The 27,903-nt window shown below is 43.6% G+C and overlaps 1 protein-coding gene across 1 annotated transcript; it reads right to left on the reverse strand.

Annotated features, from left to right (window-relative positions):
- Nucleotides 1–1,629: 1,629 nt before the first annotated feature.
- ccdc141 (coiled-coil domain containing 141) lies at nucleotides 1,630–27,695 on the reverse strand. The gene is made up of 27 exons (XM_069662661.1): nucleotides 27,462–27,695; nucleotides 25,484–25,606; nucleotides 24,990–25,187; nucleotides 22,649–22,742; nucleotides 22,113–22,258; nucleotides 21,820–21,987; nucleotides 18,050–20,967; nucleotides 17,624–17,753; nucleotides 17,423–17,542; nucleotides 16,689–17,030; nucleotides 16,097–16,175; nucleotides 15,957–16,054; nucleotides 15,651–15,818; nucleotides 15,296–15,418; nucleotides 13,764–13,976; nucleotides 13,214–13,387; nucleotides 12,969–13,109; nucleotides 9,779–9,919; nucleotides 9,048–9,236; nucleotides 8,698–8,881; nucleotides 7,681–7,793; nucleotides 7,404–7,580; nucleotides 7,085–7,233; nucleotides 6,260–6,530; nucleotides 5,805–6,133; nucleotides 3,732–5,108; nucleotides 1,630–2,640 (listed from the first exon to the last, which is right to left on the reverse strand). Exons 1-27 carry the CDS (start codon nucleotides 27,543–27,545, stop codon nucleotides 2,307–2,309), a joined length of 8,583 nt encoding a protein of 2,860 aa, XP_069518762.1. The 5' UTR covers nucleotides 27,546–27,695; the 3' UTR covers nucleotides 1,630–2,306.
- Nucleotides 27,696–27,903: the final 208 nt, after the last annotated feature.

Consider the following 27,903-nt stretch of genomic DNA (forward strand, 5'->3'; position numbering starts at 1 on the left):
GGGCCATGAAGGATGCACCCGATGGATCCTTCGCGGCCCGAGAAACGGAGGAAGCAATTGTCGGCCACATCTGAAGGAGCCTTTGAATTGGGACAGCCTTGGACTCGCCACTGTGACGCAATCGGCCTTCAAATACGGCCTTCAAAGCGTGCAGCCACTGGATCGGGACACAGTTAATAAGTGCAGCTGCAGTTCCTCTACCATCCACTAGATGCTGCTGTGATAAAACTGACTCATTGAAAAGCAAGGGATGAACCCAACTTCTGTGAGATCAGTTTTCTATTAAAAAATAGTTATTAGGAAATCATCACCTTCTTCTGCGCTGAGAGAGAATTTTCAGAATAAAGCTTTGTTCCACTTAGAGGAAACTTGGATTATCATGGAAGTCCATTTACCCCAATAAAAAAATAAAAACTTTTGACTTACTTTTTCATTTTAAGTACTTGCACAGAAAGTCAAAACTACAAGATCTCTAATACCATGCTTTAAAATAAAAATGTGTATCTCTTAACTCATTCTGTGTGTTTTTTCTGGACAGAAATGAGCTTCCTTTAACTGACAAGTAAAAAGTTACACCATTCACCATTATCTGTCAGCTCTACTGACATAAACAGCTTCTCTAACATCAGGAAGACTTCAAAACTACTCTCAGATATATTGATCATTTATTGAAATGTAACAGGGAACACAGTGACCCATGATAGTGATTACAGAGATTAAACCAGCTTCTGCAACCGTTTTCTGGCCTTCCACCATGTTTTCAGTTTTCAATGATTGCCTGGCCTCCAGCATTTAAATAAAAGACCAATGTATTTACCTGAAACGGGCTTCTTTTAAAATTGTATGAAGTGTTTCCCATTTATGTTTTCAATAAATATTTCTAACAAAAGTGAAAATAAATCCAACAAATCCAGTTCTGGCATCCTGACACTGAGGTAACTCTGTAACTCTGAACTCTGTCTGACTGCTTCTGAACATTACATTCTTTATTCATTTAATGGAGCTGATGTTTAAAAGTCATAACACGTAAATGTGAAAAATAAGTATTTAGCACACTTGTCTGTTGTTTTCTGTCCCTGCTCATGAAAATTCTAACATGTATCCAGGTTTTTATGTCCAAAACATTAAGGTGGCCTTATGGTGTGTTTAGACCAAAAGTGAAGCGGATTTTTGAGTTTGACAAGACAATAATTCAGGTTTATTAATGAATATCTGCCCTCCCAGATACATCAGAAAACCAAACTCCATCATCCCTGTGTCATAACATCCCCTGTCCTCTCACTCAGCTGATTAACATCCGCTCCTCCTCCTGAGCTGTGTCTGATGAACTCTCCTGCTGCTTCCAGCTCCTTGAGGCTGACCAGTGCCCAGTGTGATGAGCTGTTAGCTCGGATCAGTACCAGGACTTCTCTGATGGACACCAACTACCGGCGTTCTGTTTCAGCTGTGGAGCGCCTGTCCATCTGTCTCCGCTGAGTGGCAGTTTCACTGTATCTAGCAAGTCACAGGTGGGCTGAGATCTGTCTCACTACAGCGCTATGAAGCCACAACAAACAGATGTTACTGGGGCTGCATGATATTGGAAAAACCACACATTGCATCTTTTTGTTCTGCAATATTAATGCAATTGTGATTTTAAAAGTGTTCCAGTTTATACAGTAAACAATTAACTATCATACTTTTTATTATTTGGGACTTTTAAATCTATTTGCATATAATAAAAAAAACTTGTATTACTCTTAGTTCAGACTGACACCCGCATGAAAGAGTAGAGAGGACAGGTGGAGCGACACGTTCTTTGTAAAACAAGTACAAACAGACTTGTGGGCTGCAGTTGTGTTATTTATACAGTATGTCATCAACCAGTGCTAATGATGATCAAATGTATGTTTAATCAGCGTGATCAGCCCGGTGACAGTCACTTTATGAAACAGAATAACAGCAGCACCTCCTTCCAGTGCTGGTTAACGCTGAGGTTACACAAGTGGACAGTTCACAGAGCGGACGTGCCGTGAATGTTTACTTTTAGCAGCTACACCTGGAGGAGACGTGATTTTTTCTTTTGCACCGAGCAACAAAAAAGTAGCAGCTTGACTTATTTCACTTAATTTGCCTTGATTTAATCATGATGCAGGTTTGTAAAGGTCTGATTTCATAGTTTATCAGCTCTGTCTGCAAGACGACAGTTGTTTTGCTGATAGGCATTCATGACACGGTGTTACTTAAGTTCAATTTTGGTCTGAACACACCTTGGGTTCTAGAAAGCTCCATGTTTCAGGTTATGTTCCTGTAGTAGAAGAGAGTTATTAGAGAATTATCAGGTAGAGCAGCCACAACAGAACACACAGAGTACCAAACCACGTCTGCCAGTCCACATTGATGATGTCCAACACTTCTGTCACCAGCCACTTATCACCGCTGCTGCTGTTTCCAGCTGCCTGCAGGGGGTCATGATGTTTGTCAGCTCGGGCCTCGTTTAACCCCCCATCTGAGTCCAACGCCTCTGGGATAAACAGGAAGTGTTTCCCGTCCTCGCAGGCTAGCGCCCGGTCTGGGTCAGTGGCTGACATCTCTCCTTCTCTTGACCTGAAGCGACCATGATGACAGGAGGTCAGACAGCACACAGCCTCACTCTGGGCTCTGATACAATAAATGTTTAGCCTAGTCCTGTATCTTACAGGATGCCTGACTGATCACCAGACAGCCAAACAAAAGCTCTGTAGGTATTATAAATGATGGTGAATCTGAATGATTGAATGTGTGTAAATTAAATGTGTAGATTAACTTGTTCATGCAGCGGTGTGGGTTTTAATTTTTAGCGCTCGGTGTTAGTTTTGCTGCCTTTGATTTGTTACTGTGCACACAAATTAAACTACTACAGGGATCACAGAACAGAGTGAAAGAGCACACGTGTGTAAATATTAATTATTAAAGTAAAAGACAGAAAACAAGCAAACAGTGGCCTAAAAGAATAAAATGTTTGTCATGTTAATCAAACTGCATTATAATGTTAACTCATTAAAATTCACCTCACTTCATTACAAAAGGCCTGTAAGCACACAGGACTGGAAACGTGTCGTTGTGAAGCTTAAGAATTCCAGTTGTTTTGAACATGTTAAATCTTTGTCCTAAAAGAAGTTGGATTGACCAATCACCCTGTTTGACACGTGGGGCTGCACAGCACACTGTAGATATCTGTGGGTCAAATACTGGAAACAATGACAACAACAAATATTACCTGGTGGTCAAGCTAACATACGTTCATACTTGCCAGCTAATGTTAGTGCAATGTATTGTTAAAAGCGTGAAAGCATGGCTCTATGTTAGCATGTTTCTTTCAGATTGTTTCTGTTTGATATTAGTTCTACTACTTTGTTCCAAACTACTACTGTAGTTGAGCATGTGCAGTATAGATAATCCCTCATTAGCTAATACATTTTAAGCTAATTTTAGCTAGACATAATTATTATTCTGGATGAATATGGGACCATTGGCTTGATCCCATACACCTGCATAAGCATGAGTCTTGGTTGACCAGATTCGTCAGTCATAGGTATGCCCAAGGTGAGGTACAAACCACGTTTTAGATGAAAAAGAAATGCAGGGTAACATCACAAATGCACACTAGGCAGCAAGGAAGTGCCAGATAACCCATGATCTAGCTGCAGGACACATAATAATGCAGGTGTAAGGGCTGCCTCAAGGTAAGTTGAGTAGCTTATTTTTATTACGTTTCTGTGTTATTGTGGAGCTGGTTATATGCTACCCACCAGGTGAGTGCGGGCTGTGGGTGTCCCGTCACCTCCACCTCTAGCGTCACTGGAGAGCCCTCCATGACAGTAGCTCTAGACATGGGCCTGGTGAAGCAGGGAGGGCCAGGTTTAGAGGCTTTTCCCTGGGGAAGAGACTCTGCCTGGGCCTGGGGAAGAGGAGGAGGAGCAGGAAGGGGAGGCCCTTGGATCTGAGGAGTAAGCTTGATCTCCTCACGGATGGCCATGGGCTGACAAATGTTTGGGTCTTGGTCTGGAGTTAGTAGATGAGGTTGAGAGGAAGGGGTTACATGCGGATTAACCTGCTGAGGCAAAGCTTGGGTCTGTGACTCGGGCTGAGGTGGAGCAGCTAGCTTGGCAGGGCTGCTGGGGGTCATGCCAGGGTCATGCACACTCTGCTGGGTACAGGTGGAGGTCAGGGACCCATGGAGGGAAAAGACTGTCTGGTGATTCTGCTTGTTGCTGAATGTATTAGAACTGGTGATGGTACTGCTGGATGTACTGATGTTGCTGATACTGTTTGCGGGATGGACCTCAGGTAGACCGCCACTATCCTGGGACAGAGGGCTTTCTTGCTTTGACCTGATATTGCTGCTGGCCTGTGGCACATTGCAAAGACCATTTGGAGGAAAGGACTGACAGTGCATGTTTTTTTGGGTAACAGTAGTGGTTGTGGTAAGACTGCTGTCTTGGGGCATGGAGACTGAGACGGTTTCATTGCTGGATTGGGAAGAAAGAACATCTTGATCAAGCCCACTCCTTGAATTTGGGTAAGACTGTGGAAGATTGCTGTCTTGGGGGAGGGTTGTACTTGTTTGGAGACAGGTTGCACAGGATTTGAGGAGCCCAATGTCCCTTGGAGGTGTGCTTTCTTTGTTAAGAGCATAATCAGTGAGACTTGCGCTCTCAGCACATTTGCTGAACTGGGGAACTGGGTCAATCTTTGACAACATCTTACTCCCGGATAAGGGCCTTTCTTTGGCTGAACTGGGGCTGTTGCAAGCCAGTGCCAGCAGCTGGGTACCTGTGGTCCTCTGAGGCTGGTTATAGAGATTGCTGTGGTTCTCTAATAGGGGCCCAGTTTGTGAGGGGATTTTCTTCTCAGGAAAATTTTTGTCTGTGTTGGAACAAGTGTCTGGAGTGCTGTTCTTGTTGACTGGATAAGATTCAGAGGGTAAACTTGGTTCATGGCGGCCCAGGGAGCGGTCCACACTCCGGGTGGCGTTGGCTATGCTGGTCTCTACAGTGATCTGGATTCCGCACAGAGTGCTGGTGAGCGTGCTTGAAGCAGGGACTGGCAACAGACTCTGGACAAGGGAACTTGTCTCTGATCTGGATCTGTAACACACACAGAGATACCAAATTCTTAAATCTGGATCGCCTCCTGGTAGATTGGTGAGCTACAGGTCATTCCGAGAAACTGCAACTTTTACTGTTCAAATCTGGCCTCTGAATTGAGCTGCATACCCTCACTTCCCTGCTCCTGCCTCCACAATTTGATTTTCCTTAAGCAAGGCTGGGTATCACACCTCAAAACCTGACCAAAAAGCATTAAAAACACAAAAGCTGTTATGTGCTTTGTCGGGTCATGTGTATAGATTCCTTGACCTGATAATTCCAGAATTTAGTTTTACTTATATCATATTTTTATTTGGGGAAAGCGTTGCTGCTTGTGAAGCCCAATTGTAGATCATGGTCAACCAAAAAACTTTCCTGACAATACTTGACAAAGATCTCTATCAGATTGAAAAGAAAACATAACTATGTAAAAGCAAGGTATCTTATTGACACCTGGATGGAAGAATGTATGCAACTTTCTGATATCACTAACACTGCCCCAATATAATTTTTAATTCCATTCCATTCAGACCTCTGGCTCCTGCGGTTTGCCTTGCATCCTCCTGTCTTTAGGCAACAAACAGACCAAGCTTTCACAGGAATAGCATTTGTGTGACTGCTGTGAATAGCTCGTAGTCTCAAGAGCTTTAAATGGTTCTGTTCTGATGTGGCTCCGTTAATTGTCCTGATACAGACCTTGTGCTGCTGTGAAGGCTGGTGGGAGGAGTTGGGCAACTGGACTCTCTCTGTTGTTGCACTGCACCACTACCAGAACTATTCCCACTGTGATCTGACGGGGCATGGTACTGGTGGCTGTACTGGTTGATGTGGACGCTGTGGGAACTGAAACAGAAACCCTCCTCAAGGTCTGATTGAACCATGATGGACTCTGGTGTCTCTGCCAGCGGTGGCAGGGAGATGTCATCAGGTGATGCACACTCGTATTCATCGTTGGAGAGAGAATCCTCTGTCATCACTTCCTGTTGCTGGAGCTCCGACTCTGACAGGCCTCCTGCCAATGCATCCTGGGTAAAAGATATTAAGGATTAGACTGATATGACTCACTGTTGCCTATATTTACTAACAAGAATGTTTTCACAGTAAGTTCAATTTCTTTCTACACCACATGAAATCACACTTTGATAACTTACCTGAAGCGGTGTTGTATTTGATCCACAAGAAGCAGAGACCGCCAGGTGTCTAGTTTCTTGTGCATCTTTCCTCTGAAACTCCCTCTGGATGTCGGAGAACGATGGGCAAATCACTGGGAAAGGGGGCGCGGCCTGAGGCTCAGAGGCGACCGGCTGTGATTGGCTGTGTATGGAGTGGATTCGTCTGTTAGCCTCCACAGGGGAGCAGGAGAGGCTGAAGGTGTGGGTGGAGCAGTAGGAGGAGGTGGACCTTTCCCTGTAGGGATGTTGTCTGGTGATGAATAAGAGACAATAAAAGGAACCTTTAGACTCAAATTGTTGTTCCCCTTTTATGAACAATAAAGCATTACAATATAACCTTACATCAATATGCTTCAGCCAACTTTCAGTGAGTGCTTTTGGTCAAGACAACAACTAACAGTTGTTTGTTTTTCTATCAGAGTCTGGATCGATCATATCTGATGCAATGTTAGAACGTCAGGAGAATCTCAACACTAATAGACTTTCCTGACAACCTGTGTGCGCATTTCTAGCTTGAGTTGAAAATATTTAAGTTATGCGAACATGTGTCATGCGAAAATATCTTTGCATCAAAAAAATGTCCTAATTTGGTGGGAGCAGCTTTAAGATGTGTATAAGAAATGTGTTCTAATAAAAAATAAAGTGAAGAAAGTCTTAAAAACCTGAGTTAGCCTGCTGAGTAAGACTTAAGTGTAATGTAAACAGGTTGGGTAGTTTGATTTCAATACTGAGAGCAGATTGTACTGCACCATATTACATCTGAAACACTGTGATGCAAATAAACATCTTAAACCTTAAGTGTACCTGCTCTCTGTCTGTGTGTCTGCCTCCTGACTGCGGCTCTTCTGTAACGGAGGCTTCCTATTGGCTGCAGTCTGCCTCTTCACTGGAACCTCCTTCCCATCATGCTCGGCGGTCAGTTCAGGGGTGTGGCCTGTCTCCTTCAGCTCATACTGAAAGCAGATTCAGATGAGCTACAATTTCTTACATTTTAATATCTATAATATTTTTACTGCAGCCTTAAAATATCACTCGTCAAATGATTCTTTAGTAATTCTAGTTTTAATGTCTTTAAACCATAAAGCCTAAATTCTTCTTCAGTTAATTTCTCTGATTGTTTTACCATTTCGGCCTTCTCCTGTGTGGCGCGATTATCCGTCTGCTCCTTCTTTTTAAACTTTCTGTGTCCCTTCTTCTCTTTCTCTTTGTCCTTCTCTTCTGTCTCATTCTCTCTCCTTCGCTCCGTCTCTTCCCTTTTCTCTTTCTCTCCCTCGTTCTGCTGCCGTTTCAGATTCTCCATCTGAAAACATCACAGTGATATAAAGTGCATATACACACTCTGTAAAGTAATATATTTTAGACTGATGCAGGACGCAGAGGAGATCACGTGTCCTAACTACCTTCAGTTTGGCCTCCAGCTCCATCAGTCCATCACTCAGCTCTCTAATAGACTGCACCATCTCAGAGTGTTTACTGACCGTCTTCTCTATGTACCGCTGCCCCTCCTCCACCCCTGAAACACACACACACACACACACACACACACACACACACACACACACACACACATACACATACACAGTTCACAGAATTCTTTAAGTAATCTCAACATCACATTTTTGGTCTTCCACAGTTTTACTCAAATAAGCGAGCCTAATGTTGGACACCTGGAATGAGGGTGGGGGATGGGACTGACTGGGGGATGTTACATTTATGTTATGAATAGTATTGTTAAATGGAAATTAGTTTTAAAAAGGGCCTGTATTACATTTTAAGTAAGATGTTACACACAGCACAAGGTAGCAAGCCAGCAGAGAGACCTAAATAGTTTGCTAAACACAGTTTAACAGGAATTAAATCAAATTGATAAAAGTAATGAATTGAAACTTCAAAAATTAGGAAAATTTAATCAGTTGAAGTAGTTCATTTAAAATAGTGGTTGAAACAGTGAGCCAAGAGTAAGGGACACTTAGTTGCTGGCTCAAAGTGCTCGATACACGTTTGGAAAGCTTAGCTTTTAATAATGGAGAAACAGTTCAAAGGTCAAAAAGTAATGAACACATAGTAACTCAATGTAGGGAATGATTGTCAAATAGGCTAAAAGTGAAGTATTAATGAGTTAAATGTGACAGACGTTTATGGAGACATGTTTAGCTGAAGGTAAAACATACACTGCTAAGCCAACATGGATAAACTGTTGGAACATGCTGGAAAAATTTAATGGATAAATAAAAAACAATGAAAATAAAAACTGTTTAAAATAAAGTGAATAAACAGTGAAAGATTTCAAGGAAAGGATGAATGACAAAGTTGAATTCAGTGGATAAACTGTAAGTTAGCTAATAGATAAACAGTGAAAACTGTCTTTTCAGAATAAAAGCATGTCCTCTTGATTCTCCTGCTGTGTTGTTACTCACCGTGCAGTCTGACAGCCAGCTCACTGATCTGACTGATCCTCTCCTCCTGCTGAGGAACCGTCGGCCACACAAACTTCTCAAATTGTTGGTAGAGAACAGAAACGGCTTCTGTGCTGCGACACTCCGACGAAAACTTCCCGACACGAGCGATGGTCGCACTCGCCTCCTCACACCAGACCTGATACTGTTAATACAAGACAACAGGAGGTCACGTAAATCACACATAACTGTTTATAACTGACTTTACTATAAACTTAATCCTACAACTAACTCCTAAGATATTTAAATAATCTAATGTCTGTTAAAAAAATAATACAATAATATAAAAGAAAACAACCAGTTGTTATCACCTCCTCCATGGCTTTCTGCAGTTTGCAAGTCATCTCCAGTGTCTTTTGGTGTTCGCTGACACTTCGTTCAAACTCTCCCATTTGTCTCTGCAGCTCGTTGATGGCGTCCTCTGCCTCCCGAGCAATGCCCCCATCTTTGACCTCTGACCCCAGCCGGGCAGTCACACCCTGCAGACGTTTCCTGAGCGCCTGGAGCAGACATGGCACAGTATCTGATAGACTGCTAGATTGTAAGAAATGTATGTTTCATGTAACAGATGTCTGGTCTTTTTCATCCACCAGTTTTTAGACAACAGTATAATTTGTCCGTAAAGAAACCTGAATAAATACCAGAAATTCCAAGCAATACTGAAAATGACACAAAATGTTGTTACACTTGGCTCTGGGGTCAGAAATGTGAGAAACGCTGATGGGTACAGATAGATATGTCGTGACACATTTTTGCGTCTTCCACCTCGGACAAAACATTGATACCCTGCCGCCATGCACTTCAACAGATCTACGACTACTGGAAGGATCATGTTTTGTTTGTCTTTATTTGATATATGATAATAGTGAGTTCCACAGGAACTATGGCAAGAGAGGGGGGTTGTGACTTGTAGCAAGTGTCTCTGGTTGCAAGAAACCCGGGATGCTGTTTATATTTGGCATACACCCCAACCACAAGAGAACTGGGGCTCATTTTGACCATTCATATTCACATTGCAGCTCAGATCAGCAGCTAGACTTACCTGCAACTTCTCCTCGTACATCTCCACCTGCTGTAACTGGTTCCTGACGGCTTTCATGTTCCTGGTCCTGTCGTTTCTCTTCATGAAGTTAAACTTCAGGTTGCTGAAGCGCTTTTTCAGTTCCTTAAAGGAGTCACGCAGCTGAAGTTTGAAACATCACAAAATCAGACAACAGAAGCTGGTTTTACATAAAGATGTACACATCACACACCCACATACCATTATACAACATTAGAGGGACTATCTTTGTATCTTAACTGTAACCACAAAGATTTTTTATTCTTAGCCATTCAGTTTTGTTCTGAAGGTTCATTTGATTCATCTATTGCCTTCATCATGTCATTTTTTATTGATCCAACACGCTGACTTAAGATCAAATACCTGCCACACTGGGCAGTATACACTGAAAACCCCAAAGACGTCTACCTTATGATGGCACTGGAGGAGAAATGCTGAGGCTACATCATCCGTAACTAACAACAACACTTCTGGTCATGCCAGAGGAAAAGTCAAACGTATTGAGATATGTTGCTCACAATAAGAAATATCAACCACATGGTGGTGCTAGAGGAGAATCAGTGGATCACCAAAGTCAGCAAGATACATTCTCTGGCAACTTTGAATGTCTGCAGAAAATGTCTTGGCCATCCATGAGAAAGTTGTTGATATGTTTTAGACACTGACATTGCTGTAGCACAAATGTTATCTTTTGGTGGGAGCAGTTCTCCCTTAGTTTTGGTCCGCTTGGTGTCGATGTAACTGCATGTCTACAGAGCTTTGATAGTTTATTTTTAGAGCAGGAGGGTTTAAATCCAGAGGGACATTTCTGTCTCTGACTGGAGGACCGGTGGTGTCATATGGCTGATCTGTCAGCTGAGCGCAGCTGAGAGACAGTGTGGTGTTCAAGTTGAACAGATGAAGATGTTGAAATCAGAGGCTGAGGAGGTCGGACTGTTTTTCAAACATCAGTTAGGTTTTGGCATCAAAAGTTGTCTGGGGTTGTCTACCCAAGGAGACTGCAAAACATCCAGTGGTACCCAGCAATATCCACAACAGATTAGTACAATTAACCATTAAATATCTCAGCATTCAGTTAAAGTACCAGAAGGATTACCTTAGTATCATATAATTACCCTGCATACCCTCTGATGCGTCAGATCACCTGGAATACCACGGAATGCCCACTTTACTGTACCTGAACACCTTGTACAGAAACTTAATTCTTCACAGGTCAGCTGCCAGACTCTGTGATGAAGTACCATAAATCTGGCATCCATCATGACAACTAAAAATAATGTGAATGTTTATGGTAAGAATAACCAACCAGCCAATGAGCAAAACAGACCCAGTCCTCTGCAAAGAGTCATGTCTTGAAAAAAAACAACACATCATCACTTTCCACGTCACCCTTCAGATGACCTGGCAGTGTGGGCACAAACAAGTCCAAAGGTCACAGTCACAGTGCTCATATCTTGTCTTCCCCAGGAGCTCACCCCTAATCCCTCTGCCTGAGTGCCCATGGTGGTCTACTTAGTGATGGTGTCTGATTACAGAACTTCCCCGCTTCCCTCTGTGAAGTGACAGTTAAGCCAACTGCAACTTTATCACCACTGATCTTGTCATCAACGGGATTTCCAAATCAACTAGAGAAAAGTTCAAGACAAACGATGCAATAGGCTGTAAGCGCACACTAACATTGCTCAAGTTTTCAAGGGCACTCAGCACCAAATCAGCTGATACTACAGAATTTACTCAATACCATGGATACATCCAGTCTGAAGCTCTTGACCCTGCTCAGAACAGGAATAACTTGGCAATCAAACATCAAATTTAATATAAAGTCTTCCATCCTAGGAATCTGACCCAGGCCTGTTCTCTATCTGAATACCATAAAGTCTGCACGTCAGCAGAGTCCACATGTTTGGATTCACCCTTTGATTGTGTGTTATTACAGGTTTCACCTCTTCTCAAGCGATGCCTATAAAGTTGTATTCTGCAGAGCACTGACTGCTGAACCTCCATCCTCCAGTCCCCCAATGAACCTGAAGAACACTCTACATGCTTTTGAATTTGGGATACTCTGGACCACGAATAAAACAGACAAAAACACGTCTGTTTGTGTGTAGCAGTGAGTGTCTGATTAAACCCCAGCTGCTCCTGCAAGTTTCAGTGTAATGATGACATGCAGCACCAGGTGCATGATGGGAAATACCCAAAGCCTGACTCTGCCTTACTGATCTGTCCAGCTGATCCACCTCTTTCTCTCACTTTCTGGTGTCTTGTCATTACCTCAATGTGCATTTTCTTAGATATGAACAATTTGTGTCGTCCTACAGAGAAGTAAAAAGGTTTTCTGATCAATCCAATAAGATTATTTTGCAGTTGCATTCAGGGACTGACTCCAGCACTGAGCTTCGGGACTTTATGGACTCCAATAAAATCTAAATGTGTCCTGCTACCCTCAGTTATTTTTAGACTCTGATGGAACTGAGTGAGTGGCTCCCTCGCACTAGTCAAGGCTGGTTCAAAAACTTTCAGTCCATTTGGAGAAGTAATGGATTAATTAACATATATGTTTAATCAATTAAAATATTAAATGAGTATGTTAATGTTAAAAACATAATTTTGATTCATAGATTAAAAGTCAGAGTATACACTTCTGTGTAAAACTTTAACACATTCAGAAGTGTAGATTTTTGTTAAAGGAAATGTTTGTTTTTCCTTTAATTCTTTCAAGAGGAAACCCTATGAAATCATTTGAAAATGACATAACTGTTATACTATATATTTTATTAATCACTAATAAAGGGAGGATTAATCTACTTGATCTGACTGCCCAGAGATTGTGCCTCACACGGCTTAGCACCAGGCTAAGACACGCTGAGTGAAATCTTGCTGCTGGTCCTGTGGATGTTGTGGATATTTTCAGTCTGACAGACAGGCAGATAGCAGCAGCCCCCTCTGCTGGTCATATCAATGAGTAACCGTTTTAAACCAACCAGAGCTCTGTCCCAGGAGATACCTGCCAAGAAGCCTGTACGATGAAATCAGTCAAAACATCTCTCAGTCATCAGCCTTCACTAAGCCTAACCACATTATGATCACATGACGATGGTTATCTACTCAGTTGTTCAACCCAGTGTTTCCTGATCTTGACATTGGCACATTCAAGCAAAATGAATGACCTCACCTGGTTGATGTCCCTGTTAAGCTGGCGGGTCAGCAGCTGGTTCTGCTCACGTTGATTGGCTTCATTTAACCAAGAGACACAGAGAGAGTCCAGAGAGACAAGACGAGCCTCCAGCTGCTCCACTCTGAAACAAGTCTGACCCTAACAGTGGAAGTATTCAGAGACAGTACTGAAGTAAAGTCCTGCAATCAAGGGACCCCTCCTGGGGGTGGCTAAATATTTAATGTGTCTGTGCGTGTGCATACTTCTTGGTTGACAGCGGTGCAGATGTCTGTCTTCAGTGTTGACGCTTGTTTAAACAGACTCTGGATCAGCTGCTGTTTTTCTCTCTGCCGACTCAGCTCGGCCTCACTGGATCCACATGCACCAGTTGAACCAGTTAAAGGGTTCTCAGGGTCTGACTGGAGCAGACCCTCCAGCTGGACACATAGAAAACAACACTAAATTTAACAATGATTCATTTACTGTTTGTAAAACACTTCTATTATATTGTATACATTTCCAAATATACAGACTACTAGACTTTATAGTAGAAGAAGTAGAAGTCGCCTTCTGGTCTGAAAAGTGAAGACAAAGCAGAATTGTCTTAAACCTGCTATTGTCTCTAATGGCCAGCAGAGGGCAACTCCAAGTGTGCTTGTATAGAAGGCTATGAGACAATGAGCCTACTTCTCTCTTGATTTATTACCTCAGTAAAATGAGTTTATGGTCTCAATCTTTAGTTTAAATGTGTTTTATCATTGGGTGAAGTTTCATAAACTCTATCTCTTAGTGTGTCAAAAACACTCAACTGACCTGTTTGTATGTGAGGTGGAAGTTGTGGGTCAGGTCCAGGATGGACGCGCTCTGATGGATTTTTTTCTTTACTCTCTTCTGAAGCTTAAGCAACTCTGACAGATCATCCTCCTTCACTGTTCTTCCCTCAAACTCCTTAAACTCCAGGCTCTCCTGGACTCCTCTTAGAGTCTCCCAGCTCTTCACCATGTGCTCCACCTCAGCATCCAGTTGCTGGAAAAACCAAAAGGGTTTGATCATTTAGGATGAAAAGTTCTTCTGTTAATACATCAATGAGTGAGCAAGAAAGTTTTACATCTAAAACATGCAGAAAGAAACAAAACAAATTCCAGTAGCTCTAGTCCTCTTTGCATTACCAAAGTCCCAGTGGTCTCACATTTTCCCAAAGTCTAACAGTAATCCATGGAGCCCAGAAGACTCAGTGATTATAACCTGGTCTAATCATTTCCAAACAGTACAAGTAGACCCAGTTGTACCAATGGAACCAGAAATGTTACAAATCCTAACAGTCCTAATGTTCCAAAATTCTTACATTTCCTTGCAGTCCCCACAGTCCAACTTTTTCAAAAAAAACTTTTCGAGTATTCCACGGAATCCCAACGGTCCAGAAACACTACTCAAGGGAATCCTACAGAATACCAGTAGCCTTTGCTTTGGAGAAGACCCAATGGTCCCAAAAGTCCCAGCTTTTGGGGCACCAAAGGTATCCAAATTCTAAAAAGGCCCAAACAGTTCCATTAGTCTGTTTTCCCCAACAGTCATACCAAGCAGTTCCGATGGTCCCACAAGCCTCATGTGTCCAAACAGTCCAAAGGTTCCAGTAGCTTCAGGAGTCCCCACAGTAAAAAAAAAACTCCCCGTTTCCAGCAGTCCACATTCCCAGATTTTCAAACATCCAAGCAGTCCCTATAGTCCAACTTTTCCTTACCATGGTAACAATCATACTAATCCCAGGATCTCGATTGCCTAGAACTTCTACCATAGAGACTTCACTGGTATTTTACAAATATGAAATGACTCTGTGGTCTTGAAAATCCCTGCCTTTCCAGTAGTCCAAAGGTATCCACTCTTAAACATCCCAAATCTTAATCAGTCCCTTTCTACCACAGCCATATCTGGTAGTCCCAATGGTCCAAGATGTCTTACAAGTCCAGGGATCCAAGTGGTCTGAGATGTCCCCAAACTGAAAAAAACTGAATTTTTCTTCAAAGTTTCAAAACTGCCAACATTCTAGCAATACTTTCAAAGTCCCAATAGTTTCAGCACTGCCACCAATCCCATGAGGCGAAAAGAGTTCCAAATAGTCTTACATGTCCCAAAGTTCTAAAGGTCCCATTGGTCTTAGCAGTCCTTATTGAAAAAAGTCCCAGGGTTCTAAGCAGTCCAAAACTCCTAATGGTCCAACAAGTCTAAACAAACTCAGAGGTCTAAAGTTCCAGTAGTCCCATCAGTCCCCACAGTTTAAAGTTGTAATGCTCCTTAAAGTCCTGCTAGTCCTCTTTGTCTGGGTACTTCAAAGTCACAAGACTCACCTTGAAATGTGGTGTGGCCTGGCTGAAGTGCTCCAGCAGCCTGTTGGTTTGCAGGTCTGAACCCAGATCCATTAGAGCACAGGAGTCCAGCAGCTCAAAGACACATTTCATGTCCTGGAAAGTCTACATACATACATGAAGTATAATAATTACATTCTTGTGCTCTACTTGAGTGCTCCTATTTTACACTACTTGATCATTCAAGTTACAACATTTAAACTGAAATACACTTTTAGGTCCATTACATGTCTTGAGCTGCATTGGTACTTTGTTATTCTAGAGTATAATTTTTAGAGATTAGCTCTCCGGCATCATGGTGACTGTTCTGGACTCTATGGCACAGAGTAGTAGGTACCTTGAGGAATCGCTCTTGATATTTCCTGCAGTACTCCTGTTGCTGCTGGATTTCAATTTGCTGATGACTCAGTAGATCGGTCATTTCGTGTTTGGTTCTGCTGAGTTGCTCCAGAGTCTGCTGCACCACTGACACCCCTGACTGCACGTTAAACTCTGCTCCAGACACCTGAAAAGAACACACTCATCCACATTATAGAAATTCACTGGAATTTACACTTAAATATGTCCTCTTGCAATGTACTTATTTATGTTATCCTCATTGAAAACTATTTAATCTAAACCTGTTATTCTATAGTCTGGTTACCTTGGAAACAGTATTGATAAAGTTGTTTCCCAGTTCCTGACAGGTGAGAAACCTCAGTAGTGTTTCCTGCCAGCAGGTGTCAACCTGCTTCTTCTTCACTGGTGACCTGGAAATGTTAGTTGTCCTGATGCTACTACTACCAGCTTTCCTCTCTTGCTCCTTCTCTTCCCCTGGTTCCCTTCTGTATATCTCCATGATGGCCTCCATGTCCTCCTTTACCTGGAGAACAGAAGGTCATAAGCTAGTCGCAGCTACATTCACCTTCAGTTTTCCTGACCCACACCCCCTAGATGCTGCGTTGTTGTTTGGAGCCCAGTGTCGCACAGAATAAAAACATACTGATGATTTCGATGTTAGATGTTATTTTTACACAGTTTTACTAACCCATCTACAGTTTGAGCTCTGTGGCAGCTCTGTGAGCTAAGGGGTCAATATAGCAAAAACAAAATAAAATAACAGGATAATTCTACTCAATACTCAAGGGTGAAAAGTGAACGGAGCCTTTTTTTTACCTAAAGTTTGTTATGCTGTTTAACAATTTGTTTATTCACTCAAAAATACAATATGGTACGGGTGCAAACTGCCACACAGTGCTGTTACGTTCCATTCAAACTCCAGCCTGACACAGGCAACAGGTCATCCCCAGCAGTCGCTGGGCATCTGGACCCGGTGGACTTTGGTCACCACAGTTTCTGTTTTCCTCTTTAACCCCACACCAGATAAGAAACTCACCTGCTGTGCCATCCTGAGGAAAGTGACGTAGGGTTGCAGGAGCTGCAGGTTTGAGTCAATCTTTCTGTTCAGACTCTGTAGCTCCTTCAAGACCAGATCAACTCTACCACAAAGTTCAGGACTCAATGAACCAATGGGGTCAACAGCTGGCATACTGGGCTGAGCGGTGTCGGTTCTGGTCTGACTGCCTGTGTTGCCTCTCTTCAGCTGCTCTGTCAGGGCCTTCAGAGGAGACAGCTGTCTACTGGGTTCACTGGGAGGCTTAAGACTGGTCGGATCTGTGTGCAGAGCTTTGATCTGATCCAGGATGTGCTTCAAGTCCTCTGCATCATGACCTGCAGACTGGACACAAACACACATAATGATCTCTGCAATTGTTTTAAACTGGATTCCTGCAGATTGGTGGAGATTGTGAAGGCAGTCGTTCCAACAGATGAAGGTATCATTTAATCACTTAACACCTAGTATCATCTAATAATTCAACTCAAACATGAATTACTAAAACAATGTAATCATGACATTTAAAAACTTACACTTAAATAAATTGTGATATGTACTTTGATAAATGAGGTGATCCCACAGTGACAGCAGCTAGTTTACTGTGGGTCTGTCTTAGAGAATTTAAACTCGAAAGTGAATGATATTTAAATAATAATGCATGAGTGTGTGTGTGTGTGTGTGTGTGTGTGTGTGTGTGTGTGTGTGTGTGCGTGTGCGTGTGTGTGTGTGTATACCTCAGCCTGTGCATGCAGCTGCAGGTGTGAACTCAGAGTGTCTTCGGCCTCAGAGAGCTCCCGTCCTACTTCAGATCTGTCAGACAGCACACTGCTGACCTGCTGCACCCAGCCCCAGATCTGCATCACACACATTTATATAAAACACCAACAGCTTGACAGCACCAGTGGCGTGAAGCTAATGTTAAAAAAAAAAGTCACCTTGTCCACCAGGTGTTCACATGATAGCAGCAGCTGTTTCCTCTGATTGGTCAGGAGAGATTGGTGGGTGTGGTCTTCTCCACCGTGAGATTCCTTTCCCAGCATGCTCTCCTGCCCTGTCGCTTGAACACTACCAAAGAAGAAGAAAAAACGTGCAGATTTCTGAGAGTCTCATTCTGCACAGAGGAAAGTCCAACAGACTTAAACTTTGCAATAAGCACATCTGTCTAACTCTCTGTAAGGCACACGATGTATGAAATGAGTGATATCTCCCTGATTCATGCTGCGGTAGAAGATGAACGCCTCATAGTTGTCTATTTGCACATTCAAGACGAGTTAAGAAAAGTGCATGGTTTTTCGAGCAGGTGAGAACAACGAGGCATCTGTAATGAACCAAAGTATGTGGTATCTTAACATTTTTCCTACCTGCTGGTGGATGTTGTTGCAGCTCTATGCTGTTTGGTCTCTTCTTGTTTGAGGGTGGAACCACGCTGCTGGTTTCTAGTGTCTTCTGATCTTGATCCAGGATTCTGAAATGATCCAGATCTGGATTTTGACTCAACGTTTCTGGTGTCCTCTAAGCTAGACTTTAACTGCAAGTCTGATTTGGATCCAAGTGGGAGGTCTACTAACTCCCCTGATGTGGATTCAGGCTTCACAAATGGTCTAAATTCAGGCTTTAGATCTGAAGTGGATCCTGACTGGAGCTCTATGTTCGCTGATATGCATTCAGATTGCAAGTCTGATCTAGATTCAAGCTTTTGGTCTTTTTTGTCATCTGAGCTAGATCCTGGCTTTAGATCTGATCTAGATACAGTCTTAAGAACTGATCTGGATCCTGTCTCCATATCCCTGGTCTCCTCTGATTTGTAATCAGCTTTGAGATCTGAAATGTATCCAGCCTGCAGGTTTGATTTAAATCCAAACATCAGGATTCTGGTCTCCTCTGATGTAGATATAGGCTCAGTTTCTAGAGATCTAGAGATGGATTTGGTATCTAATCTTGATTCTGGCTGATCATGTGGTCTTGATCCAGGCATCTGATCTGTTTTGGATCCAGCCTTCAGACTTAATTTGAATCCTGATTGTAAGTTTCTGATCTCCTCGGGTCTAGAGCCAGGCTTTATCTGTAATCCAAATCCAGGCTGAAGATCTGACCTGGATCCAGGTTGCAGATCTAAAGTCTCCTGTGACCTGGGCTCGGGGTTCAGATCTGAACTCGATTCAGGCTCCAGGTCTTTGGAATGCTGTGATCTAGATCCCTGCTTCACATCTGACCTGGATCCTGGCTGCAGGTGAGATTTGAATTCTGACAGGAGGTTTTTGATCTCCTCTGACCTGGACTCTGATGGCAGGTCTGATCTGGATCCAGGTGTAAGGTCTATGGGCTCTGTTGATTTGCGCCCAGGCTTCAGACATGACCTGAATTTAGGCTCTGTTTTTAAACTGGATTGTGGCTGGAGCTCTTTGTTCTCTGATCTTGATACGGGTTGCAGGTCTGATCTAGATACAAGATTCTGGTCTTTGGTTTCCTCTGATCTACAACCCAGTTCCAGGTTTGATTTGGATCGAGGCTTTAGATCTGATCTGGATCTTGCCTCAAAGTCTCTGATTTTCTTCAAAATGAATCCAGGCTCCACATCTTTGGTGTCCTCTGATTTATAATCTGATACGAGGGCTGATCTGTTTTCAGCATTGAGGTTTAATTTGATTCCAAACTGCTGGGTTTGGATCTCCTTTGATGTGGATCCAGTCTCCACATGTCTGTTTGACTCTGATGTAGACTGAGGTTTTAAAACTAATCCAGATCCTGGCTGCACATCTGATCTTGATCCAGGCATCTGATCTGTTTTGGATCCAGCCTTCAGACTTAATTTGAATCCAGATTGTAGGTTTATGGTTTCCTCGAGTCGAGAGGCAGGCTTTATCTGAAATCCGAATTCAGACTTAAGTTCTGGCCTGGATCTGGGTTGTATGTCTGATCTAGATTCATGCTGCAGATCTAAAGTCTCCCCTGACCGGGATTCAGGTTTCAGGTCTGAACCAGATTCAGGCTGTACGTCTTTGAAATGCTCTGATCTAGATCCCTGCTGCAGGTCTTTGCTGTCCACTGATGTCTGTCCAGACTGCAGGTTTCTGTTCCCATTTGGTCTAGATGCTGGCTTTGGATCTAATCTGGATCCTGGCTGCAGGTCAGATTCTGCCAGGAAGTCTCTGGTTTCCTCAGACCTGGCCTCTGAGTGCAGCTCTAATCTGGCTCCGGTTGAAAGGTCAATGGTCTCCCCAGATTTAGATCCAGGCTTCAGATATGTCCTGAATTCAGGCTGTAAATCTAAAGTGGATTGTGGCTGGAGCTCTGTATTCTCTGATATTGATAGAGAATGTAATTCTGATCTAAGTTCAGGCTGCTGGTCTTTGGTTTCCTCAGCTCCAGATTGCAGTTTAACATCTGTTGTGGATTCAGGCTTTAGATCTGATCTGGATCCTGCCTCAAAGCCTCTGGTTCTCTCTAACATGAATCCAGGCTCCACATCTCTGGTCTCCTCTGATTCAGAATCTGAGTGGAGGTCTGATCTGTTTTCAGCCTTCATGTTTAATTTGATTCCAAACTGCAGGGTTTTGATCTCCTTTAAACTGGATGCAGGCTCCACGTGTCTGCTCGACTCTGATGTAGATTGAGGTTTTAAATCTAATCTGGATCCTGGCTGTACATCTGATCTTGATCCAGGCGTCTGGTTTAAATTGAATCCAGACTGCAGGTTTCTTGCCCCCTTTGGTCTACATCCAGAATGTAGCTCGAATCCTAATCCAGGCTGCAGATCTAACCTCAATTCAGGTTGTGGGTCTGATATAGATTCAGCCTTCTGATCTCTAGTCCCCTCTGGTCTCGATGTAGACTTCAGCTGCAGTCTCGATCCTAACCTGAATCCTGACACGAAGGTTGTGGTCTCCTCTGATCTAGAATATACCGGCAGGACTGATCTAGACCTGTGTGGGAGGCCTACGGTCTCCCCTGATTTGGATCCAGGTTTTAGGTTTTTCTCTAATCCGAGTGCAGGTGGCAGATCTGACCTGGACCCAGATTGCAGGTCAGATCTAGTTTCAGGCTGCATGTCTTTAGTCTCATCTAATCTGGATCTGGATGTTAGATCTGAACTAGATTTAGGCTCCTGGTCTCTGGTGTTGTCTGATCTTGATCCAGACTTTACATTCGATGTGGGTCCAGACGTCAGCTCTCTGGTTTCTTTTGTTCTGGACTCTAACTGCAGGTCTGTGCTCTCTTCTGATTCTGATTCAGACTGCAGATTCTGGTCCAGGATCTCATCGACTGTCAGTCTCAACTCCTGTAGTGAAGAGAGTGTATTTGTAGTTTCATTAATCATCATTTTATTGATTACTGCCAATAGTGTGTCTGGTGCACTCCTTATTGCTGGCTGGTGTGACTGTCTGACAGGGTTCTGTCTGGGACCAGTCCAGCAGTTGCTTGGTTTTGTGTCGACCCCTCTTTAGATTAAAAAGTTGCATTAAATGGATTTTACTTTCCAAGCTTAAGATGCTATTAAAATATGTGGCCCAGTTTGCTTTAGCTCAGCTGCTCGATATCAGAGTTATCAGCCGTGCAGAAGTTTCAGCACACAGAATATTTTTAAATACAGTCATCAGAGAGTCGAGAATGTAGCTGAACGCAGGAATTATATTTATAACCTGAACACAAGACGGATGCTGACAGACCAGACGGACGACTAACGGCTGCCAGGTCGATCACTCTGCTCTAATATAATACTCTAATATTATACACAGTATTTTACATTTGTGAATCCTGTATGGACTAATCTTAGGTAACAGTGCTGTGCTCTTATTTTGGTATATGAGTAAAGAGTTGAAGTTTTAATCTGAAATCCTCACAAACTCAGAGCAGAGTAAAAGAGGTCAAACTCAAAACATCAAAGCAGCTGCAGAACCTTTTCTACCTGTGCTCTCCTGTTGATGGTAAAGCATCAACACGAGCTGGACGGACCTCATGGATCTTTTTTCATCAATGTGTTGCTTTTTGGCTCGATGGTTAGCAGCACATTGTGTGTCACTGAGGGTCAGAAAGGTTGGGACTTTCTGAAGTAAAATCTTTGCACGCTACACGGAGTGTCATAATGTGAGCTGTTAATGTTAAAAGGATTAATGATGTGTTGTTCGCTTACTTCAAAACTTTCCTCTCTGGACTCTTGTTCTTCCTCGTGGACCAGGAAGCCTTTCTCTGACTGTTGGAGCTGCAGCCTGACAGCCTGGTCCGCCCTCCGCCTCCGATCCTGCAGCGTCTCCACCAGCTCCTCCAGCCTCAGCGCTTCCCCCCTGCTGCGCTGAGAACTCTGGGAAGAGGACGCATCCATCCACACATTCAGTACAGAGTTACTCTACAGCAAATTCTATAAAAACAGTTTCTCAGTAATTCTCGCTCTGAGTTTCTGATAATGTGCAGCTGAGACACTTTCACCTTCTCTTCCTCCTTCTCCCCCTCGTCCTCCTCATCCTGCAGTACTCCTCCTCTCCTCTGGAGGGCCTCAGTCCTCTGCAGCTGTCTGAGTTTCTGCAGCAGAACGCTGCTGCTGCTTAAAACCTGCAGAGATTTACCCAGAAGATCTGAAAACAAGAAAAACTCAATGAAGATATCTGTCGATGATGGTCAAGAGAGATTATATTTAATGCTGCAATGATTCATTACATGATACTCTGTCAACCACAACCCTCTGATTGTTAAAAAGGTTTGAGCCAGTATTTATAAATTAATACCAGTTTTCAGTGAACCTGCAGCTAAAGACAACCAGTTAAAACCAGATTATCTCTGCCAAACCAGTTTAGTTGTGACCTAAACCAGCTTTTCTCTCCAGCTAGAGCACCCGTCATTCCTTGGTTACAACTTTTGTTTAATGTGACAATTTGTTTCTTTTCAAATTTTAGGATTGTTAACATTTAATTCGGTCACTGGAGCAGAATCCCACTGATACTACAACTAGCATTAACACTGTTTACCTCTCCTCACTGAGTCGTATGTGAGCTGTGCCTCAGGCCATCTGTCGTCTGGTCTGATCATTAGCGCCTCAACTCTGTCGATACTAGCAGCAAACTGCAGACAGACAGAAACAGACGGACGTTGAGGATTCTCAGATGTGTGGTCAAAGTGGAGGGTGGAGGTTAAAAGGCAAACCTGGATTCTGCCAGCAATGAGTTTCTGTTCGAAGTCTGTCAGGGTGACATCTCATACGTGATGATGTGAAGGCAGATTATTCACACAGTGACTACAGCAATGTAGTTATGGTTATTAAAAATGCATTTTATCAACGCTGCAGAGGAGTCATGTATGAATATGAATGTTTATGGGCCGAGAACTGAACCCTGTGGCACACCACAAATACGATAAGCAGTAAAAATAAGTTGAGGCGTTGCTTACCAGAACATACACTTATCTATATGAAAGGTGTGGTGAAAACACTGTGGGGCTTATTTGGACTTAGCTAACACTGTCATCAGTTTAAGTGATACAGCGCTCTGTTCTATGATGCCCTGACGGTGACTAACACTACAACACAGTGATGATCAGGATCTGTGAGAACCAAGATTAAGAAAAATCAACTTGTCCTCTGTTTTACCCAGAGTCCAAAAATAAGTTGGATATTAGTTTTATGCACATGAATCAAAGAGAGAAGGTCCAGGATGTGTTGAGCCTAGCTTAGCACAAAGACTAGAAACAGGGGAAACTAGTTTCAGCCCCTTACACAACAAGACGGAACAACTTTCTGCTTGTTTCTCGGCCCCCATTTTAGACTAAGCATATTAGACTGAACGTACACGAGGCAGGGTTTGTTTGTTTGTCGTAAACAAACATTATGATTTGTTCTGTTGGACGCAGGACGCAGACCCAGGACACTAGCTTGGTTAAAAACAGGTCCAACTACAGATTTACGTGTTGTATCTTGTAAATGTAAACCGGGGACGTGTTCGATGTGACTCAGAGCACAGAGCATGAAAATAGACCCAGAATGCTCATTGTCAGACAGTTATAGACAAATGCTGCAGCAGGTGACTGTGGTCAGGCAGCAGGTGTTTCTAATAAAGCCAGTTGACCAATCAGCACGGCTTCCTGCGGCATGCCAGAGATCCACAGCGCGCGCACACACACACACACACACACACACACACACACACACACACACACGCACACACACACACACGGTGCCGCCCGGGGAGTCAAAGTGAAACTAATGTTCTTTATGGAGACACGAGACGAGGATAAATCACAGCCACTGTTCTGCTGTTTAACCACAGAGGACAGAACTGTCTACAGGCAGGAGGTCAGAGGTCACAATGACTGACACTACGTGAACATGTTATTCAGTGAGAGTCAGGTTACACTGAGAGGGAGCTACAATATAAAGACGGAGCCTCCAATTCAGCTTTCATACGGATCAGAGTCGAACACGATGCAGAAAATCTGTGCGTTCATTTTTTGATGTTAAAAAGTTTTTCTGGAAAACAATAAATTTACCCTTTAAACAAACATGAGAACAATGCAGCAAGTGTCTCAGTTCAACCCTGATCAGTCTGTATGGTCTCACTCAATGCATGTGTTGTTGTCAGGCTGCTCCAAGCCGATAAGTTTTAGTCATGCTGCACTTGGGTCTCTCTAACAGAAGCTATCAGTATGCTAACAGTTAGCTCTCTCCAGGAGCTCCAGGTCTTCCTCATAGAAAAGCAGGCAACAAAAAAGCTGCGTTCATGGCGTCTCAAGCGTCTCAAGCCGAGCTCTGCAGGTGTTGCGTGAACACACTCGAGTTTCCTGGTTGCAGATTTGAAAATATGGTAAGTGTTGTTTCAGCGCCTGAGGTGGTGAAACTGTGCAGGACCTCAAAGGCAAAAGAAAAAGTTAAGAACCAGTTAAAAAAAAAGAATGGAATAATCATGAGATCTCTCACGACCACCTCAATTCATAATGTGAACCCTGTTGGGGGTCGAGACCCGCCAGTTGAGAACCAGTGGACTAAAAGACGCTTTCGTACACTCATATTTAAAGAACTGAAGAAAAGGAGCACGAAGAACAGGCTACTAACAATAAGGACGACAAACCAACAACATGAATGAGCATTTCTGTTGCTTTTTAACTTTGAGGCAGGAAATCTGCTGAAGCAGGAAGTCGGCGTAGATTTAGCTGAGACAGATAATTCAGTGTTTCTGTGAGAAACACACGTGAAGATCTTCATGGACATTAGCTCCTGGAAACTTTTAGAGAACACAAAGAAAGCAAACTGAGAACAAACACAGAGATCCGTTTCCTCTCATCGTCATGTCTGATCATCAGCTCCCAGGTTTCTCTCACCTCCAGAGCTCGGCTGTAAAAGTCTGAGGCCAGCAGCAGCACCTCCTGTCGTCTCTCCATCAGGCGGAGGAGCAACGACCATCCCTCTTTCAGAGATGCTGTCATGGCCTTGTGCAACTCCTCCTCCTGTTTCCTGCTCCTCCTCTGCTTCCTCCGCTCTGACGTCTCCACCACAGACAGCACCTCCTTCTCGTGTTTCTGAAATCAGACAAAGAGAAACGATAAAAACGAGCTGTGTGCTGTAACCTCAGAGCTTTTACCACGTTTACACCTGGGAGCTAACATGAAGCCACACCTTCTGGGTGACACACACACAGTGTTAACCTCATACTCAGACTGATTCTTACTTGGTCTCATACTAACTGTTGAGCTGACGTGTCTCATAGAAAGTAAACCTCAGGAACAAACTTCATGTTTGTAGAAAGATCGATGAGTAACAGAAGCTAGACAGGAAGTGATGTCATGACCTCAGCTGTTCATCGTGTGTTTGTTACCTTGAGTTTGTCCATCAGCTGCTGCAGCTCCTGGATCAACGTCTGGTTTTCTTCCTGGTTTGATCCGATCCCACAGAGACCTGGATGCACCTGAACCAGCTGGAGGTGGACCAGAGACCCACTCTGCACACACACAAACACACACACACACACACACACACACACACACACACACACAATTACTTGAGTGAATGTTTAACTTTCCTCCACTGTTGCAGTGACAGCAGCCCATTCAGTAATTATAGATGCTGTTATAACAATAATAAATCAGTTATAAAAAAGGAATGTCCTGATAGCAGCGTACGGTGGGCACAGACACAGCTAGCTGCTAATCAGTGCTAACACATCAATTAAATACTGAGTGTAAGAACAGTGTGTGAGACGTGTTGGACGGTCTGTTGGTCCAATAAAGCGCACACACAGATTATCTGTCTGATATTTACATGAACAAATCTCCAACAGGCTTCAACAGCACAAACACGGCCCAGAGGTTACGTTCAGTGACTGAGTTAGATGAGGGGACACCTAGCAGACAGCTAGCAGCTCCCAGCTGTCACTCAAAGAGGCCACGCCCCTAATGCTGCATCACTTTAAGCCTTAATATAATGTAAACAGGTGAGCTGTATAAAGATTCTCCCCGTACAGTTGTCATGAAGAGAGAAATGAGCTATAGAGACCCAAACTGTTTTTTGTACCAGGCTGTAAACATGTTTATTTCTGCTGTAAAGTTTAACATGGGGCTCTATGGGGACTGACTCACTGCTGGAGACAGCCTCAAGTGGACACCAGAGGAACTGCAGCTTGTGACACTTGTGTGTTGGCTTCACTTCTCTTTTTTTCTTGATACTGTTACGACATGTGAAACTGTTTAACTTTGTTTTTGTTCTTCACACAGTGACATGGTGACTCCTCACAGGAGCTGCATGTGTGTGTGTGTGTGTGTGTGTGTGTGTGTGTGTGTACGTGTGTGTGTGTGTGTGTGTGTGTGTACGTGTGTGTGTGTGTGTGTGTGTGTGTGTGCGCGTGTCACAGCATTCCTCAGGTTGATACAGTATCTCTGACATGCACCCAACAGCACACATTGTGACGCACACACACACACACGCACGCACACGCACACACACACACACACACTTTAAATACAATGACAGCAGTGCCTAAAACTATGATCTGAGATACAGACACACATATGAACACTTTTTAAATCCACACTCACCTTCAAACACTGAGAGGCATCAGCTGTCACACACACACACACACACACACACACACACACACACACACACAAACACATAAATAGTTTGGCTATAACAGGAAACAGCACATGGACAGAGAGTGAGTGACAGGTCGTCAGAGGAAGAAGCTCAGTTTCAAACATGTGGAAGTCAGCGCCTCCAGTCTTTAATCTGTAAGTCAACATGAGTCAAACAGTTTCTGTGACTCTGTAACTCTTAAAGCTCTGAACACACCTGATTCAGAAGAACGACTTCCTGTTTAGGAAACAGGACCGTCCAATGAGAGAATGCAGAGGACGTTTTATCTCCACGTGTCCTCCAACAAAGCTTCATTTGATCTGTTGTGAAAAGTGATGCACAATTTTTCACTCGATTCCTAAAATCCAACAACAATAACATCAGAGACGCACAACAATAACTAACATGTGGCAGACAGGACGTCGTCGTTTCACAGGAGCACAGACTGAGCTCTGTTGTTTAACGTCTAACTTCCTGTCTGCGTGTTTTACTCAGCTGGAGCTGTGAATATTTGAAGGTGTATCGGGCCTGAAGTTAGAAGCACAGTCTGACTCACAGCACACAATAACGAGCTAACGCTTGTTAGCGACGGAGCCACCAAACACACCTCTGAGCTGGATCGTGTGTGTGTGAGCAGCAGAGAGCTCACTGTCAGTTAGGGAGGACATCCTGTTACTGTGAACCAATCAGAGCTCTACATGCTGAAAGCTGATTGGTCCATTTACCTTGAGGACAGAGACGACGATCAGTGATTGACCGGCCTGGACAGCAATGGTGCTTAGGGTGGTGAAGGACGGAGGACGCGTCATGCTCCCTCCTCCTCCAGGTCTCCTTCCTGTGTCCTTCAGGTCTCCACATGTCTCCTCCTGTCCTCCGCTCGTCTCCTTCAGTCCTCCACATGTCTCCTCCTGTCCTCCGCTCGTCTCCTTCAGTCCTCCACATGTCTCCTCCTGTCCTCCACTCGTCTCCTTCAGTCCTCCACACGTCTCCTTCAGTCCTCCACATGTCTCCTCCTGTCCTCCACTCGTCTCCTTCAGTCCTCCACACGTCTCCTTCAGTCCTCCACTCGTCTCCTTCAGTCCTCCACTCATCTCCTTCAGTCCTCCACACGTTTCCTTCAGTCCTCCACTCGTCTCCTTCAGTCCTCCACTCGTCTCCTTCAGTCCT

The sequence above is a fragment of the Semicossyphus pulcher genome, unplaced genomic scaffold (assembly GCF_022749685.1).
Source record: "Semicossyphus pulcher isolate SPU_LCO1_2020_fin unplaced genomic scaffold, fSemPul1.0.p SCAF_15, whole genome shotgun sequence".
Taxonomy (NCBI): domain Eukaryota; kingdom Metazoa; phylum Chordata; class Actinopteri; order Labriformes; family Labridae; genus Semicossyphus; species Semicossyphus pulcher.